This window comes from Leucoraja erinacea, chromosome 6 (assembly GCF_028641065.1).
Source record: "Leucoraja erinacea ecotype New England chromosome 6, Leri_hhj_1, whole genome shotgun sequence".
In the NCBI taxonomy this organism is placed as follows: domain Eukaryota; kingdom Metazoa; phylum Chordata; class Chondrichthyes; order Rajiformes; family Rajidae; genus Leucoraja; species Leucoraja erinaceus.
The window spans coordinates 25,639,720-25,657,891 of record NC_073382.1 but is presented as its reverse complement, the minus strand read 5'-3'; the positions used below and the strand labels follow the sequence as shown (position 1 = coordinate 25,657,891).

At 39.2% G+C, this 18,172-nt stretch overlaps 1 protein-coding gene across 8 annotated transcripts in view; it reads right to left on the bottom strand.

Moving 5' to 3' along the window:
- Nucleotides 1-1,738: 1,738 nt before the first annotated feature.
- scel (sciellin) overlaps nucleotides 1,739-18,172 on the bottom strand; it is a 79,090-nt gene continuing 62,656 nt past the window's right edge. For all 8 annotated transcript variants that reach the window (XM_055636771.1, XM_055636772.1, XM_055636770.1 and 5 more), the window contains 7 exons: nucleotides 14,372-14,455; nucleotides 13,105-13,179; nucleotides 11,768-11,839; nucleotides 10,762-10,833; nucleotides 8,148-8,256; nucleotides 6,604-6,706; nucleotides 1,739-2,473 (listed from right to left, as the gene is read on the bottom strand). In XM_055636771.1, coding sequence (XP_055492746.1) covers nucleotides 2,457-2,473; nucleotides 6,604-6,706; nucleotides 8,148-8,256; nucleotides 10,762-10,833; nucleotides 11,768-11,839; nucleotides 13,105-13,179; nucleotides 14,372-14,455 — 532 coding nt within the window. In that variant the 3' untranslated portion in view covers nucleotides 1,739-2,456. The remainder of the gene's footprint in view (nucleotides 2,474-6,603; nucleotides 6,707-8,147; nucleotides 8,257-10,761; nucleotides 10,834-11,767; nucleotides 11,840-13,104; nucleotides 13,180-14,371; nucleotides 14,456-18,172) is intronic.

The window sequence follows — 18,172 nt, the reverse complement described above, 5'->3', positions numbered from 1 at the left end:
ATAATCCCAGATTATTGAATCCCAGAGAATATTCAGTGATGGTAAAACCATTGAATATCAGGGGTGATAGCTGGATTTCCACCAGCTCTCTCTCTTTTTCATAATTGTCTGTCCCTCAATCCTTTCCTCTCACCCACAACCCTTTTCCTCTTATCATTTTTCACATGGACAGCACAAATTCAAAGCTTTTGTGTCTCTTCAAAAATGAAATAAACAGTGGGAATGACCAAATAACTGATATTTTGTCACATACTTTCATCTAACAGAGACACGTACTGCAAATCTTGAGATTGAACCCAATGCTTATTAGAATAATGGAAAGCAAAGGTATACTTGCCAAAATGACAAAGGACTGATTGTGAAATAAAGCGGATGATGGAAGAGTAAATCATGTTATCTAGATCAACATAATAATAACGAGTGTGCACTCTAAAGGCCTAAGTAGTTGATATAGACTTTTAATTGTGAAGGAAATGTACCACAGGAAAATAGCACTGAGATAGTGGCTCCCAAGATCTTACTGAACAAGTAAGCAAGTGCAAGGTGCGAAATGGCCAACTCTTCATTTTATGTCTTATATTCTTATGAATTCAGATTCCACCATAGCAGGTGACTTGGAAAATGTTATGTAATTTAAAGTGTTAGGTTCAATAATGATGAAAGATTGTAAGGGTAAACTGTTTGATTTATTAATGCTTTTCAGAGAATAAAACTGCATATCTTAACGCGACCTGGTTGCATTGCAATCACAGATCTACAGCAATGTGGTTGGTTTATTAATATCCCTCCAAAATGCCCCAACAGGCTAATCTATGCAAGGTCTGTTGGGGATGTGGAACAAATGCTGGCCTTCTACACCGACAACTAATTCCCGCAAATGAGTAAATAAACTTAACATTGAGTTAAAACTAAATAGTGTGGCAGAAATGCAGCTGGTAGTGCTGCTGCCTCACAGCGCCAGAGACATATATTTGATCCTGGCCTCAGGTGCTGTGAGGCAGCGGCACTACCAGCTGCAGTTCTGCATCCTCAATGTCATCGGGTTTTTTCCATGTGGTCTGCTTTTGAAATCTTATTTGTCAATGAGTTAACTAAATATCAATTGGGCATCATGGATTTGGTGCTCTAGTTAATTCCAATTTCTTTTTGGGTCCCATATTTTTAAACCATTTTTTTTACATTAGAAAATCTAAATCTTCTTTCAATGTATTAAGACCAAATGGACTATATTTTTCTATAGGCAATATTCATGTCATTTTACCGGCAGAAAAATAATGCAAATTTTCTTTTATTATGACAATCAAATGTGACAAGTATAAATTGAAGTTGAATTCAACTCAAATCACTTTTATAAGTACTACCAAGCTGGTGGTTAGACTTGGAAAAATGCCTGATTATTTCCCTTTACCTTCAGGTCGATCCACAACTTGCAATGCATATTTGACATAGTGTATTGTGCATGTTTGAATGATCACGTCTATGCTTCTGCTATTATAATCACACTGGCAGAAAAATCTGACAACTTATTTGTTACGAAGATAACTTCAATAATTGAAATAAACAGATAATAACATATACAAATTTTTTGTACGTATTGAAATACAAGTTTCTGTAAAATTTAGAAAATAAATGATTTCCAATGACAATGCAAGCCTTTAAAGAAAGAGTAGCATCATACTAATAGGACTGTGCATGCCATAATTAGCAATGCACTAATGATACTGGGTGTCACGATTAGTTAATGAATATCATGTTTATTGAATTTGTTTTAAGTATATTGCCAAACATAGCCATGCAAATACAAAGATTTCTACAGCACAGTCATCAAAGATACCAGTTCATCTGAATCTTTACCAATCGGCTGTTAAATCTTGCATGTGCGAGTCTGATTGGTTTTAGTCCTATAATTACATATTAGAAAACTGAAAGAAAACTGAAGAACAATTTGAAATGCAGGTTTGAATTAAATGTAAAATTTCTATTCTATTTATTTATCTTACAAAGTTATTTAACCTTTTATAATTTGATGGGTGAGATTATTCTTCAGATAAAGGATAAAGCAAAATTAACACAGAATAGTTATTGATTCTTAATCACATAATCTGGTGAATGGTATTTTGAGAAAGAAAGCCGACTACACTCATGCTTCTTTAAATATATGTCAAACAAGTAAAGAAATTATTTCTTGACAGGTTCACCTTCACCAGAATTTTTTTTTTACCTTTACATAATACAAGTTGATTTTTTATCAGCTTAGCCCCATAGTACATTACAAGGTGAAATACATATTCCTTTATTTTAAAATAGAATACAGAAATTAGATTTTGAGAAAGTCAACATTATTTGTATGAGATAGCCACTAAAATGTGAATGTTTTGTAAATATGTTCGTCCATTCCCGATAGATATCAAACTTAGAGTTTGTGATTCAGCTGATACTCTGTTCCAAGGGTCCATTTAATACCCAAGTTGTGCTACAAAAGAAAACAGAAATGTTGTTCAGGATCAGAAAACAATAACAATGGCACATTTTGTGTTAATAGTGAAATAATATTTCATAATGCTAAAATACTAAAAAAAATGTATCACTATGAGCCAGTCTAGTTTTCACCTAAACAATCAAAGATTTAAAAAAAAAGAAGTACTCCTAATTGGCCAAGATCCATAATGTAAAAGAAAAGAAGATGGGGGATGGGGGCAGGGCGAAGGTATTATATTATTAAGTGGCACGACATTTGAAAGTGTGGAAATTGATCTCAGCTCGCTAGCATTAGCAATGCCAGCTGCCTATTATATTCCTTCCTACTGAAATTTTGTTCCATTGACATCAATGGAAAGAAATATCAGAAGCAGAGCACAACAAGCAGTTGATAAAAGAGTGATTATTTAACAAAAGTCAACAAAGACAGATTCCTTAGTTGTGAATCTTGTCGATAGAAAGAAGAAAGAATGACAGTGTGGTAAACGCTCTGCCGATCTGAGTGCTGAGAAAATGTTGACCTTGTCTTTTAGTGTAAAATAAGCAGCAGTAAATTAACCAAGAACACCTTGCATCAATTCCAGTTGATATCCCCATTTCTATTTTTAGTAGAGATGATATCTAGGAGTGAGACGAAATGAGCAACAGTTTCACCATCGCCCGTTTTATATTTCTTTCTGTGTTCCTAATCTACTCCAAAAACTTGATATTAAAGAAAGTGCAAATGTTGGTTTATGGAGATTCAGTGTGAAAGAAAACCTGAAAGATGATCTTTCATTTTACTTTTGTTCTTGCAGTTTTTTATTAATCTACATTTTCTCTATAGCTGTAACACTATATTCTGCGTTTCATTGTCTTTTTGTACTACTTGGTTTACTCATGTATGGTGTGATCTGCCTGGATAGTATACAAAACAAAGTTTTTCACCATATCTCAGGACAATGGTAGCTTACATTATATTGTGCAAAAATGATCCAAGTTGCTTCACTAGATTACATCAAACAAAAAAACTGATGGTCCACATTGGATACACTACCCCAGATAACCAAATGTTTAGTCAAAAAGGAAGATTTTAAGTTGCTGCTTAAAGGAGGAAAGAGATAATTGGATAAAAATACATTAAAAAAGGATTATTAAAGATTATTGCCCTTAGTCACCAGAAGAAGAACAATTAAATTGAAAAGGACAGAATGAGAGATGTGCAGAAAGCAAGGAATATCTTCTTCTCTCTCAGTATAAATGCTTTTATTTATATTGTTATTCTATTGGACGATGTAGTCATGTGTTGCCTGCTTAAGATACTTGTCAGTGGAGAGCTGTCTTTTGAATAACCCTCTCAATCAATTTAATACAATATTTGCTATGTCTCAATATCTTTTGAAGATATTATCCTGGGAGTGGGTTACTTAAGGTATTCACAAACACAGTACAGAGCAAGAACGTGGAGGGATTTGAATCCAGTACAGAATATTTTAAATATAAAGTGTTGCTAAAACTAGACCAGAACAGTTGTTCTGCACAGATGACAGGTCAAGAGTAAGGAGATGGACAATAGAAATTCACATGAGCCCAAGTTTATAAAGAGCATTGCAAACAATTTTCAACTATTTGTACAAACAAGATATCCATGGGCTTTTCTATCTGTGCAGGAAGGGCCTCTAGTAGGACGCTGATCTAACTTACAAAGTGGGACCCATCGGGTCCCATGTTCAAAAGGGAGGGCTGGTCCCCCAACGCAATATTCCGCCTCTCCATCAATTCCAATATTGGTGGCCAGTGGGGGGGGGGGGGGGCTTTCTGGACCACTAGTATGGGTGTTGTTGGCTGCAGGGACTACTGGTCACCAGAGGACTAGTATGGACAATGTGGGCCAAATGGATTCTTGGGATGGCAGCTCAGTCCCTCAAGCCTGATGTGCTGGCAGTTCACTCACGGCTGGTGGGCTGGCAGTTGACTCATGGCTATTCCTTGAAATTCCATTTCAAGCAGAGTGCAAGGCCACCAAATTCAAATCCATTTTCTTACCATTTCAAGCAGGGTGCAAGGCCACCACTTTAGTTTCAAATTCAGGGTGCAGGCATCCAAATTTTCATACCACTTCAAGCAGATTGCAAGGCCGCTGAATTCAAGTGCAGTTTCCAACCACTTCAAGCAGGGTGCAAGGCCACCAAATTCAAGTGCAGTTTCATACCATTTCATGCAGGGTGCAATGACACCACATTCAAATGCAGTTTCATACCATTTCATGCAGGGTGCAAGGCCACCACATTCAAATGCAGTTTAATACCATTTCAAGCAAGGTGAAACCACCATAAAACCACACAAAACACCACATTCATAGTTCAGTAGACATTCAGTGTGTTCAGTTGATTCACAGCTCAGACAGAGTTGTGACCTCTCCCCCATTATGCAGACACTGAGCCACACCCACACTTCTGGGTTTTATAATCCCTCCCCCTTCCACCGGAAAAGGTATGGCCTTCATGGCGTGATTGACAGGAGAGAGATTCTCAACACTAATAACACTTTTATTTTTCATTGATGGGAAGAATCCCCTGCACCTGATCAGAGGAGGGGAACTTAGTAAGATGGGAAAAAATCACAGCCGTAAGTGGTAGCGTTTTACCTAAAATCAATATAGTGCAAACAGGAAGTTGTCAAGTTTAGACAAACAACCCTTTGCAGTGCCTTTTCACTTCACCCCAAAACCCGCCCAAACAATCATTTGCAGTGCATTTTCACTTCAACCCAAACAACCATTTGCAGTGCATTTTTACTTCAACCCAAACAACTATTTGCAGTGCATTTTTACTTCAACCCAAACAACCATTTGCAGTGCATTTTTACTTCAACCCAAACAACCATTTGCAGTGCATTTTTACTTCAACCCAAACAACCATTTGCAGTGCATTTTTACTTCAACCCAAACAACCATTTGCAGTGCATTTTTACTTCAACCCAAACAACCATTTGCAGTGTATTTTTACTTCAACCCAAACAACCCTTTGTAGTGCATTTTTACTTCAACCCTAACAACCAATTGCAGTGCATTTTTACTTCAAACCAACTATATTTTCATTTTCAAACCACATTAAGGGCACTCACATTTGAGTAGACATGTGTTTAGTGTTATTCAGAGCTCAGAGAGACATGACCCTCTGGCTTCCTCCATCTTGCAGAGACTGATTGAGGCACACCACTTCCTGGTTTTATAGTCCCTCCCCCTCCCTCCAGCACGGGCAGCAGAGAGAATGGCTATATTTTTTTAAACATTAATATCTCTCTGATTTTTCATCGATGGGAAAAATCCTCTGGTCCCGGAGGGGGGCTCTGAGCGAGGTGGCCAAAAATGACAGCCATAGGTGGCAGCGTTCTCTCTGAAATCGCAGCACAGTGAGCCAAAAGCGGTCAAGATCAGACTTTTAGTAATATATATAAATGATAGATATATACTTAGGCTACATATACAGATCTTTCTAAAGCTATTACTCCAGCATTTTCAGCTTCAGATTCAATTTTACTGTCATTGTCAGTGTGCAGTTGAAATGCATTTATCCCTGGAAGAGCGACATAGCTTTCTTGATTGGCAGTCACGAGGTACTTGTTGAGTAGAGTGACAGCCGCCGGAAAGAAGCTTTCTCGACCTGCTGGTCGGCAACAGAGAGACCTGTAGCGCCTCCCGGATGGTAGGAGGGTAAACAGTCCATGGTTGGGGTGAGAGCAGTCCTTGGCGATGCTGAGCGCCCTCCGCAGACATTTTGTGTCTATCTGTGGCTTTCTTGATTTCACACTTTGTTCTTTCAGATGTCAAGACCATAATGTATGTAAAGAATTTTCACCAGCAAATCAAATACCAATTAGCAAATTTAATTTCAATGTTTGAAGATCAAACACCCGCATGGGATCCATGAGAAGATTCCCCAATGTAGGCTTTTGGGAAACTCAACTTAACTCTTGCCTTAATGCCAGACTTAGTGGTTCAATATGTTTGCGAATTTCACATTTGCTAGGCACCCCCCAAATCAGCCAGTATTTATGAAAAAATTATGGAAATAATTCAGTAAACTCCATGCCACAAAAGCCAGGCCAATCTTTTAATTAGATATAATAATTGTTGTCACTCACCCTTTGCATTATCATAGCACCTCTCACAATGCACAGTGTGATGGTGAACCCAGAGGTTGTCCCCAGCACTCAGATCTTCAAGCGATCGGTTGCAAATTTGGCACTGTAGTAAAATAAAATGTAATTATATAATCTATGAGGAGCAACTGTGAAATAGAAAACCTGCAACCACTTATCCAAATATTTCCAATGAGAAATTAAAGATCAACATAAATTTTACTTTGCATGGCACAGTCTTACTAATGTCCGACGTGGTAGTTTGGAGGGGGGGGGGAAGGAAGAGTGGATCGTGATGATGGATAACATTATTTATGGTTGTCCTTAAGTTGTTTATTTGTTCAGGAAGACTTTGCATGGAATTAGGATGATCCTTAGCGGAGTATCATCTATGCACAATTGAAAGACATATTGTAATTAGTACTTAGGAGGAGTTTCTGTAGATTGGTATCAATTTATCAATCCCCAACTAATTGTATGAAGAATTGAGTAGATTAGATTATCAAGGTGAAAATAAATGAACAGGAAATAAATATTTTGGAGGATATATCCTAAAACATGAAGATTAATGACTGAAAGATGATAGGTATATGGTTAATGTGACTTAATTTCACAGATAACATGGAAATGGAAGGCGCTATTGACATTTTGGGTGGAAATATGTATCAGGCTTTACTGATTCTGTTTTTTAATCAGTTAAAACAAACATTACTTGACTATTAGAATGCACATGTAAGCCAGTGAGTCCTTGTGATGTTAGCAAAGCTTGTGATGGCACAGATACCGAGTAAGCATATTTTGCTTCAGCATAAAGCGATATTGGAAAGGCAGAAGCAACCTATTGTTTCATATAAGATGGTGTTAAAGCTTAATTGATAATATTTGTGCTGTAGAACTGCTGCCTCACAGCACCAAAGACCCTGTTCGATCCTGACTACAGGTACTGTCTGTATCGTGTTTGTACGTTCTCTGTGACCGCTGTGTTTTCTCTGGTTTCTTCCTACATTCCAAAGACATGCAGGTTTGTAGGTTAATTGGCTTCTATAAATTCCCCTGTGTAGGACATAGAACTAGTGTATGGGTGTTTGATGGTTGGTAGACACAGTTTGATGGTTGGCGTGGACTCAGTGCACTTAAGGGCCTGTTTTCATGCTGTATCTCTGAACTCTAAACTATTAGTCTTAACTATTGTTAGTAAGATCATTTACTCATGATTACAGTGAGTGGCACTTGGGCATGGTGGTATTGTGGTAGGTTTTGTATGTTGCTCCCTTTATTAACGTAAAGGGAACTAGTGAATTCCTATTCCTAGTTCAGGAATAAGGATCCTGTCTGCAGTTATTTGCCTTGTATATGTGCTGGATGGTCTTGATCTTCAGAGATTTAGACCAGAAAGTCAAACATTGGATTAGGCTGGGTAGTTCTTCTTCTACCCACCATGTAATAAATAGGCTGAAAAACCTCTTGTGATGGAATAAATGTCTAGTAATCTATGGTTACTTCACCAGTCCGTAAGAGATGGCATAATCAATGGCAAATTATTGTACCTTAAGGCAAGATGCATGGCAGTTAATGTTCAAATCCTCCAAGATCATTTTTGGATCACCGTTGAAGGGTTTGTAGCATTGGCTGCAAACATTTTTATCTTTAGTAGTCCTGCAAACCAAACATTGGAGCTTCATTTTAAGATCATTTAACACTGTCACTACACTTTTACAATTGGATCAAGGAACACGTCAATACAATATTAAAAATATATATTTTCCGACCCCCAAAACAAATATACAAAAAACATATAATAAACACATATACCTACACACACATATATATATATATATTTATATATAGTGTGTGTGTGTGTGTGTGTGTACACACACACACAAACTCACAAACAGATGGCACACTTGGCTTTGCCACAGATTGGGCTCAGGTTTGGATTTAAACTTAGAGTTTTCTCTCTGCGTGGAGACGAAATGCCAAGCACGGCCTTTGGCATTTTCCAAGAAAATAGAGGTGATGGGACCCAGAGCAGATGGGAAATGTTCAACCATGAATGGGCAATCATTATCAGTTCGGAACAATTGTTATTTGTAAACATCCATACAGGACAATGTGAATTCACCAATAAATCAAAGAAATGCAGTTTTATCAATTTCCTACATTAAATTTATATTATTAGTCAAGTCAAGTTAAGTTTATTCGACACATACACATACGAGATGTGCAGTGAAATGAAAAATGGCAATGCTCGCGAATTGTGCAAAAACAACAAACAAACAAACTACAAACAGAATGGAACAGAATCACATATTCACATATTACATAATTGTGGGAGGGAGGGAAGAAAAAGAAAATGACAGCAATTTAAAAAAAGACACCACACAACAGTAAAATGGTACAGTAAAGTTAGTCCCTGGAGAGATAGGAGTTTCCAGTCCTAATGGCCTCTGGAAAGAAACTCCTTCTCATCCTCTCCGTTTTCACAGCATGGCAACAGAGACGTTTGCCTGACCGTAGCAGCTGGAACAATCCGTTGCTGGGGTGTAAGGGGTCTCCCTTGATCTTGGTGGCTCTGGAGTTGCACCTTCTGATGTATAGTTCCTGCAGGGGGGCGAGTGTAGTTCCCATAGTGCGTTCGGCCGAACGCGCTACTCTCTGCAGGGCCTTCTTGTCCTGGGCAGAGCAGTTCCCAAACCAAATTATGATATTTCGGGACAAGATGCTTTCCACAGCCACTGAGTAGAAACACTGGAGGATCCTCAGAGACACTGAATTTCCTCAATTGCCTGAGGTGGTAAAGGCGCTGCCTTGCCTTACTCACGAGTGCTGCAGCATGTGATGTCCATGTCATATCCTCAGAGATGTGGACTCCCAGGTATTTAAAACAGCTCACCCTACCCACAGTATCCCCACTTATCTTCAATGGTGTGTACGTCCTCGGATGATGTGCCCTCCTAAAGTCCACGATCAGCTCCTTAGTTTTTTTGATATTCAAGAGGAGGCTGTTGTCCGGACATCAGAGTGCCAGATCAGCCACCTCCTCCCGGTAGGCCTTCTCATCATTAACTCTATGCCAGGGCCTTCAGCCATGTTCAGACTGGGCATTACCTCGTTTGGTTGACAATGGATAGCACTTGATGAATTCTGAGCCCAGCCAAGGCTTTGTCGATTAAATCCAACCTGAGAAGGCTATCTTCTCAGTTTTAAAAGCTATGTTTTTGATTATTTTTTCCATTTATGGCTGAAGTACTCTCCTTCCATTGTGCAATCATAATTTTGAAAATTATTGCCCCTTTATGACCTTACTCGTGATAAAGAGCAGGCCCATAATTGGTGGATAATTTATGTAGTCATTCCAACCGAAGTTAACAAGATGTCATTCATCATTTAACAGGAACCAGGAGGCATCAATATCAAGCAACACTCAGGATAAAGATGGTAAAGATTCCATTGCATTAACTCTTCAATCCAAACCCAAAGCTCAGGAGGATATTCTTTGCTACATCAGTTTCATTTTTTTCCTTTCCAGTACTACCTATATTTAATGAAATGGCTGATGTAGGGTCAGTTTTGTATTGAAAGCTGCATAAACATTCCGTTGAAAATAATTCACTTCAAAAGTGAAATGACTGAAGTGGACAGATAATGTATTTGGTTTTGCTCTAAACCATCTCAACACATTGTTCTGCTCCCCCTCCCAAAACAAAACAATTATTGTAAATTTTACTATCCCAATGAATCCACAAATTATTTTGATACAAATTGGCTATGAAATTAGTGATCCATGGCTTCTTCCGTACAAACCATGTCCTGTATGCTCTGTCCGCATGTATCCAAGGTTCTACTCCCAGCCTGCCTTATGATTGTCTCTGCTATTGCCTTTGAATCAAAGTCATGTTGACAAAAGGATTACTATGAAGATACATGCGATTTTCATCTTTTGAAGCATTAACGTTGTAGGATCAAGAAAACCTTTAAAATTTGAGGATCACTATAAGCATTGACCCTCATAATTTGACCATACCCATCATTGGAGTATAAACTGCGTTTTTTTCACACAGTGAAGGTAGGTAGCTATTATATGTAAAACCATCATGTAATCAAATAGAATCTTTACCACACACAACCAATTCAAGCAAAAGTAAGGATTATTTTTCTTACTGTCCAGCGCTGGTGTATGCAGTGGTTAAGGTTATTACTTGTGCAGGACTCTTGCCATCTGATAACGATGAGCTGAAAAAACAAACCAAAAAAATTCCTGTGATTATTAAGGAGTTGTGTTTCTATTTTGTTGCTACTATAAATGATTATTTTGTATAGAGAAGTAACAAAAAACATAAAAGAGGATTTCATGGGGAAGAACAATAGGAAAGATGGAAATGCTCTGCTGAGATCCACATGGTCTTATTTGGCTGCAATACCACATTTTGTGCTTAATAGGAAAGAATAATTCTCTCTCCACATCTTATTGGGAGTAGATTTAAGGCACTACAGCCAGAAGACCTCTGATAATTGGCATTTGTAGCTTGCCGGTAGTGTGTGAGGAGTGGATAAGGAAGTGGGATAATAATAGAACTCTGAAACCATGACAATCATAAAAAAAGTTAGATAAATACAAAATGTTGGAGTAACTCAACGGATAAGGCAGCATCTCTGGAGAAAAGCAATAGATGACGTCCTAGGTTGGAACTTTTCTTCAGATAAAAAGCTTTAGCTGCTTCGCAATATAAACCTTGATTCTTAGCAGCAATTCAACCTAGCCATCTACCCCCCCCCCACCCCCACCCCCCTTATGTCTGAGTACTTAGCATAAATCATTCCACCTCTAAAAAAGGCAGACAATCCGTAGAAGTTTACGTAAAATAGAAAGGCCAGTGAAGCCTGGAATAATGGGCCAACGGTATTTCTCCAAAGATACATGACTAATGGACCCTTTTCCAGAAATGTTCTTGACATAAAACTAAAAGGGTAAATAAGAGTAAAGAATTTGGAAAAGTAACTCACAAACAATACAAAACTGTTAATCTGAGGACATTTCCTTATCTTGTGCCATAATCCCCAATTTGTACAGGCAATTTTCCCTTGGTCTTACAAGCACAATTAACAAATGTTTAAAACATTGGTATTTATGATGGAGATAGTTCATGATAAGCACTAAGAGCCAAACCTGGAGCTCCTGGGTTTCGGCAGCGAATAGTTTGAGGATTGGTAGCTTGAAGATTCATCATCATCATAAGGGCTGAAAATGTAAATTGTTACACTTCAGTAAAATTTAATGGCTGCACTCCCCTTGCGGTTTCTTATAATTTTTCTTTGCATCTCAAACGCAAGAAAGCAATTCTGATTTCTTAATATTCAGTTTCATTACTCTTGCCATCAAAGTGAATAATTTGGTAGACACAAAATGTTGGATGGAGTAACTCAGCGGGACAGGCAGCATCTCTGGAGAGAAGGAATGGGTGACGTTTCGAGTCAAGACACTTCTTCAGTCACAGAGTTATTCCATCCAACATTTTGTGTCTACCTTCGATTTAAATCAGCATCTGCAGTTCTTTCCTACACAAAGCGAATAACCTTGTTTTCCCACCTTATGCTGCATTTGTTAACATTTTGCTTACTGATGAATGACTCTCCTTAAACTATTTGTAGAATCCTCACCATTTTCCTTTCCCCCACTTAAGTGTAATTTACAAAAATAGCTACAGTATATTTGCTTCCTTCCACTAAATGATTAATATATGTTGTGAACAGCTGCTTCAAAATATATATTCAGACATGTGTTTGTTGTATTTATCCACTTTGTCTAAATTTTATCTACTTTGATCAGACCTTATCAAAACTCACAAATGGACAACATTCATCAAATTTTAAGTTCATTCCAGATTTTCAACCTACTTAATTGTGGCCCATGCACTTTTTTTTATTAGTACATTCTATGTGGCTGTAAAGCTATATTTTGCACTGTTCATTTACAAGAGTAAATCATGTAAGCTTTGATTTGCCTGGGTAGGATGTAAAACACAGCTTTTCACCGTATCTTGGGTTCACTGTATCTGAAATGTGTCCATGGGTGGACAAATTGACAAATGCATGATATACATATATAAATGCCACTGAACTTCTGCAAGGAAACGTTACTACCATGTGCATGCAATAAAGATAGAATTTCAATCCTTTTTTGTAAGCTGAACCCACTGATTTTTGATTATGATCTTGGAATCTAATGTTACATCATCCCCATTGTCATACATTTATTCCAATAGTTCAAACTTTAGTTGATAACTTTTTAGTTAGGCAATACATTAATGCAACTGGTAGAGCTACTGCCTCACAGCTCCAGTTCATTCCTGGCCTCTGTTTTTTTACAGGATGGGAGAAACGTACAGCAGAGAAATATCCATTTGGCCCACCAAATTGACATAGTGGATGAGTCTGTATGGTCACAGTTTTTCAGATTGGCGAAAGCAAGAGGAGGAAAGAGAAACAGAAGATTGAATAAATTACCTGTTTTCCTTATAGGAAGAGCGAGAACTATATGGCTCGTCCACGGCCGGACTTTGATCATTATTTGAATTATAGCTGAAACAGACAATCGTTGACATACATCAGTTGGTCACATTGAATACATTGATGAAATTACACCATGTTAAACTATCGTGTGAATTTATCCAAATATTTAAAACTATTTTTTCTTCAGATATCAGTGAAAAGCTGTAAGATCAACTACACTGCATATTACTCAACTCTCAGTTCTTTCTGCAGTCAATAAATTGGGGGTATATGTTCAGAGTATATTTCAATATAACCTGTTTAACACCATTGTCATGATTACAGTTAGTCCCTGCAAAGATTAAACCATCCACAGCACTAATTATTTCTCCCCACCATTCAGACTTTGCCTTAGCCTGACTATTTCTCATCCCTAATAAATTATAATGTGCCACGGCACTGAGATACAAGTTCACAACTCACAAAATTAAACTAAAAGAAAAAAACAAGAGATTAAAAATCAATACTTGCAAATGCTGAAAATCTAAAATAAAACCAGTAAACATAGGAAATACTGAGCAGATCAGGCAGCAGCTGTTGTAAGTGAAATGCTTCAGGTCAAAGACCTTTTGTCAGCAGACCAAAGCCCACCTGCACAGTAGAATGAGAGGAAGCAGAGAGCAGAGTGGGAGGAGATCAGATGGTTCACACAACATCTGCATACTCAGGCCAATCAGCTAACGAGAGAGTGACCTGTTTACACAATAATCCTTGAATACTCGAGAAAGATCTCCAAAGCATAGTGGCCAGCTTCATGGTTCAGTGCATTTATAAATGAGCTAAATATTTCATTATTATCATATCTCCTTGTGACAGAGTGCTCCGATTCTCACCCTCATCCCAAAGACTTGTATGTTTGAGGGTTAAGTGGCATCTGTCACTTGCCTGCAGTGTGTGAGGAGTGGATAAGAAAGTGGGATAACATAGAACTAGTGTAAACAGGTGATAGATGGCTGACATGGACTTGGTGTGCCAAGTGGCCTGTTTCCACGCTGTATCTCTAAACTAAAATAAACTAAACTAAACATGAAAAGAATGTGCCTGCGACCAATGGAAGCAAATTAAGTTACAAATAACTTCTCCATGCAAATTGTACACTTTGTGTTGAGCTTCAGTTTGGTGTCTATGAAAGCATAATTTGAATGGCTCATGTTAGCCTAAGCAAGTTAGGTATAGCTGTTCCTTTTTTTGTAAACTAGGATCTGCAGTTCTTTATTTCTACCTGTAAGTCTTGCTCGTCTTGGTATATGAAGTTGGTGACTTGTATGGTGATTCATCATTAAGAAGATCTTTTTCACTTGTAGATCTAAAATAGAACCAAGGGTAAAACATTTGTAAATAATTCTATTTAACAAAATTTATATGTAATTTTCTATTAGTTTGCTTCAACCACTTTGCAATGAAGTTAAATTTCCTTTGTTGTGATTGTGTCGTCAATTGTGAAGGGATTTGCCTTCACAGGACATCATTTACCAGGACATCATTTTATCTTTGGATATTTGTCAAAAGAGCCCCAAAAATTATTTGTAATCTGCGACACTTCTGCTAACTTCAAGATGGGCTTCCCGGGTGCAAACGCCCAGAGAATGTGCACTTTGTACATTCAGTACAATTATGATATTTAAAATATCACAACATTACTATTAAAGATTATATTTCCAGCAATTAGTGCATTTGCTCATATCATTATTTATGAATAACATTTTTCTACACCAGATTTACTTTGAAGAAAATGTTTCCTCACATAGGAACAGAATGCTTAGGGAACCATACAGCAACACAACTTAGTGTCTCGAAAAGAGAGGTTGGAACAGGACCAAAGAGGGAATTTTGGCCATGTGCAATATTGCAATAAGCAATAATGAATATCATGTTTATTTTCATTAAAGTTGAAAGTTACACAACATTTCAGGTTGTTTCCTTGATACTTTTTTTTTTAATTTTAAATTTAAAATTTTATTTAACACAACAAAACAAAAGAGAAAGAAAAGAAAGAAACAAAAGACAACAGAAAAAAGCCTTGATACTTGAATTGAAAATTATCTCAAATATTAATAAATGACTACATAATACTTTGGTAGCAAAAACAGGAAGGCAGATTACTATCTAAACGGCGTCATGTTGGGAAAAAGGGAAGTACAACGGGATCTGGGGATCCTTGTACATCAGTCTATAAAAGTAAGCATGCAGGTACAGCAGGTAGTGACGAAAGCGAATGGCATGCTGCCCTTTGCAACAAGAGGAATCGAATATAGGAGCAAAGAGGTCCTTCTGCAGTTGTACAGAGTCCTAGTGAGACCACACCTGGAGTATTGTGTGCAGATTTGGTCCCCTAAATTGAGGAAGGACATTCTTGCCATTGAACGAGTGCAGCGTTAATTCCCGGAATGGCGGAACTGTCATATGCTGAGAGAATGGAGCAGCTGGGCTTGTACACTGTGGAGTTTAGAGGGATTAGAGGGGATCACATTGAAACATGTAAGATTGTTAAGGGTTTGGACATGCTAGAGGCAGGAAACATGTTCCTGATGTTGGGGGAGTCCAGAACCAGGGGCCACCGTTTAAAAATGAGGAGTAAGCCATTTAGAACGGAGACAAGTCTGTGTAATTCTCTGACTCAGAGGGCAGTGGAGGCAGGTTCTCTCCACTTAGCGGAGTCAGGGGATATGGGGAGAAGGCAGGGACGGAGTACTGATTGGGGATGATCAACCATGATCACATTGAATTCAGATTCAGATTCAGATTCAGATCAGATTCAGATTCAAATTTATTGTCATTGTGCAGTGTATAGTACAGAGACAACGAAATGCAGTTAGCATCTCACTAGAAGAGCGACATAGAATATGAGCAATAAATAAATATATATGGCGGTAAAGGCTCGAAGGGCAGAAGGCCTACTTCTGCACCTATTGTCAATTGTCTATTATTAGTGAACAAGATTTTCTTCACTCCACAAGGTTCATGACCAAACACTAATGGGAAATGTATACATAATTCAGCAAAATAAGCATAGACACAAAATGCTAGAGTAACTCAGCAGGACAGGCAGCATCTCTGGATAGAAGGAATGGGTGATGTTTTAGGTCGAGAAACCTTCAGATCTTCTGAAGAAGAAGGGTCTCAACACAAAACGTCACCCAAGATACAAGATACATTTATTTGTCACATGTACCAATTGGTACAGTGAAATGTGTGGTCGCCATACAGCCATACAAATAATAAAGAGCACAGAACACAATTGTTTTTAACACAGACATCCCCATACAGCGGGATCAAAGTTTCCCACTGTGAGGGAAGGCTCCAAAATTCAGTCATCCTCCTCTGTTGTCCTCCTATGGTCGGGGAGCTCCCGAACTCCCCGCTGTCACCGCCGCTACAGGCGGCCCGATGTTCAGGCCCGTTCGCCGGGGTGATGGAAGTCCGATGTTGGGACTGGAGGACATCGTCAGCGACTTGGACATCCGAATCGGCCACCACCTACCAGAGTCCGCGGCTCCCAAAGTCCACAGGCTGCGCTGGGCGGAGATTCAATGCTGGTGGCCCTCGGCAAAGGGCCCCAGGACTCCGCAATGTTGAAGTCAGCACCGCCCGCACTGGAAGCTCTACGAACCACAGCTTCGATGTTGAAGCAGCAGGCCCAACACTCCGGAGCTTCAAACGGCGATCCAGGTAGGCCTCGCCCCGCTCCGTGATGTATCCAGTTCTGCGCCACTGCTGCTGAAGCTCTGGTCCGGGTCCCCAGCAGGAAAGGCCACTCCAATCCAGGTGGTGGGGGGGGGGGCGAGGATGCGACTCGGAGAATAGTCTCAGGAAGTGACTGGGAAACGGTTTCCCCCTTACCCTACCCCCCTCCCTCACATAGAAAAGCTAAAGAATCCCCAAAACATACTTATAAAACTGACAAAACAAAATGTTTAAAGACAGAAAAACAGACAGACTGTAGGCAGAGGCTGCCATCAATGCAGCATCCCTAGTGGCCTGTCTTCTTCGAATAGTGACCCATTCCTTCTATCCAGAGATGCTGCCTGTCCTGCTGAGTTACTCCAGCATTTTGTGTCTATCGTGTCTATTTTGTGTCGTTTTAAATCAGCATCTGCAATTCCTCCCAACAAGATAGAATCTATCAATGGTTTCAAACGGAGATGAGGGGAGGAATTCATCTAGGCCTCGCATTTTAGACTGTTATTTAGCATGTAATCACAAGCAAAATCTCAGGAAATGATTGGCTATTTTCCGGGAGCAATTCAATCCTGATTCTACTCCACCGTTTGCACAATACCTAGCAAAGTTCCACCAATTCCAAAAAGGACATGAAATAAAAAATCAGGAACCAAAAGGTAAGTTGCACTTACTCCCATCATCACTTAGTGCTTCGAGAGGCTGGTTCTGGCACACCTCAAAAGCTGCCTACCTCCCACACTGGACCCCTATCAGTTCGCCTGCCGCAAGAACAGGAGTACGGAGGATGCTATCTCAATGGTACTCCATTCCGTCCTCTCCCACCTCGACAACAGAGACACCTACGTGAGAATGCTGTTCATCGACTATCGCTCAGCATTTAACACCATTATCCCCTCAAAACTGATCACCAAACTCAGCAACCTGGGCATCGACCCCTTTCTCTGCAACTGGATACTGGACTTTCTAACTAACAGACCCCAGTCTGTTAGGTCAGACAACCACACCTCTTCAACCCTTACCCTGAACACCGGCGTTCCACAGGGCTGTGTGCTGAGCCCCCTGTTCTACTCCCTCTTCACCTACGACTGCACACCTGTACATGGTACTAACACCATCACCAAGTATGCAGATGATACAGCGGTGATTGGCCTCATCAGTGACAATGATGAGTTGGCCTATAGGGAGGAGGTCCAGCTCCTAGCAGCATGGTGCGCTGACAACTAACCTGGCCCTTAACTCCCAGAAGACCAAGAAGCTCCTTGTAGACTACAGAAGGTCTAGGGGTGGTACGCACACCCCTATCCATATTAATGGGATGGAGGTGGAACGTGTTTCCTGCTTC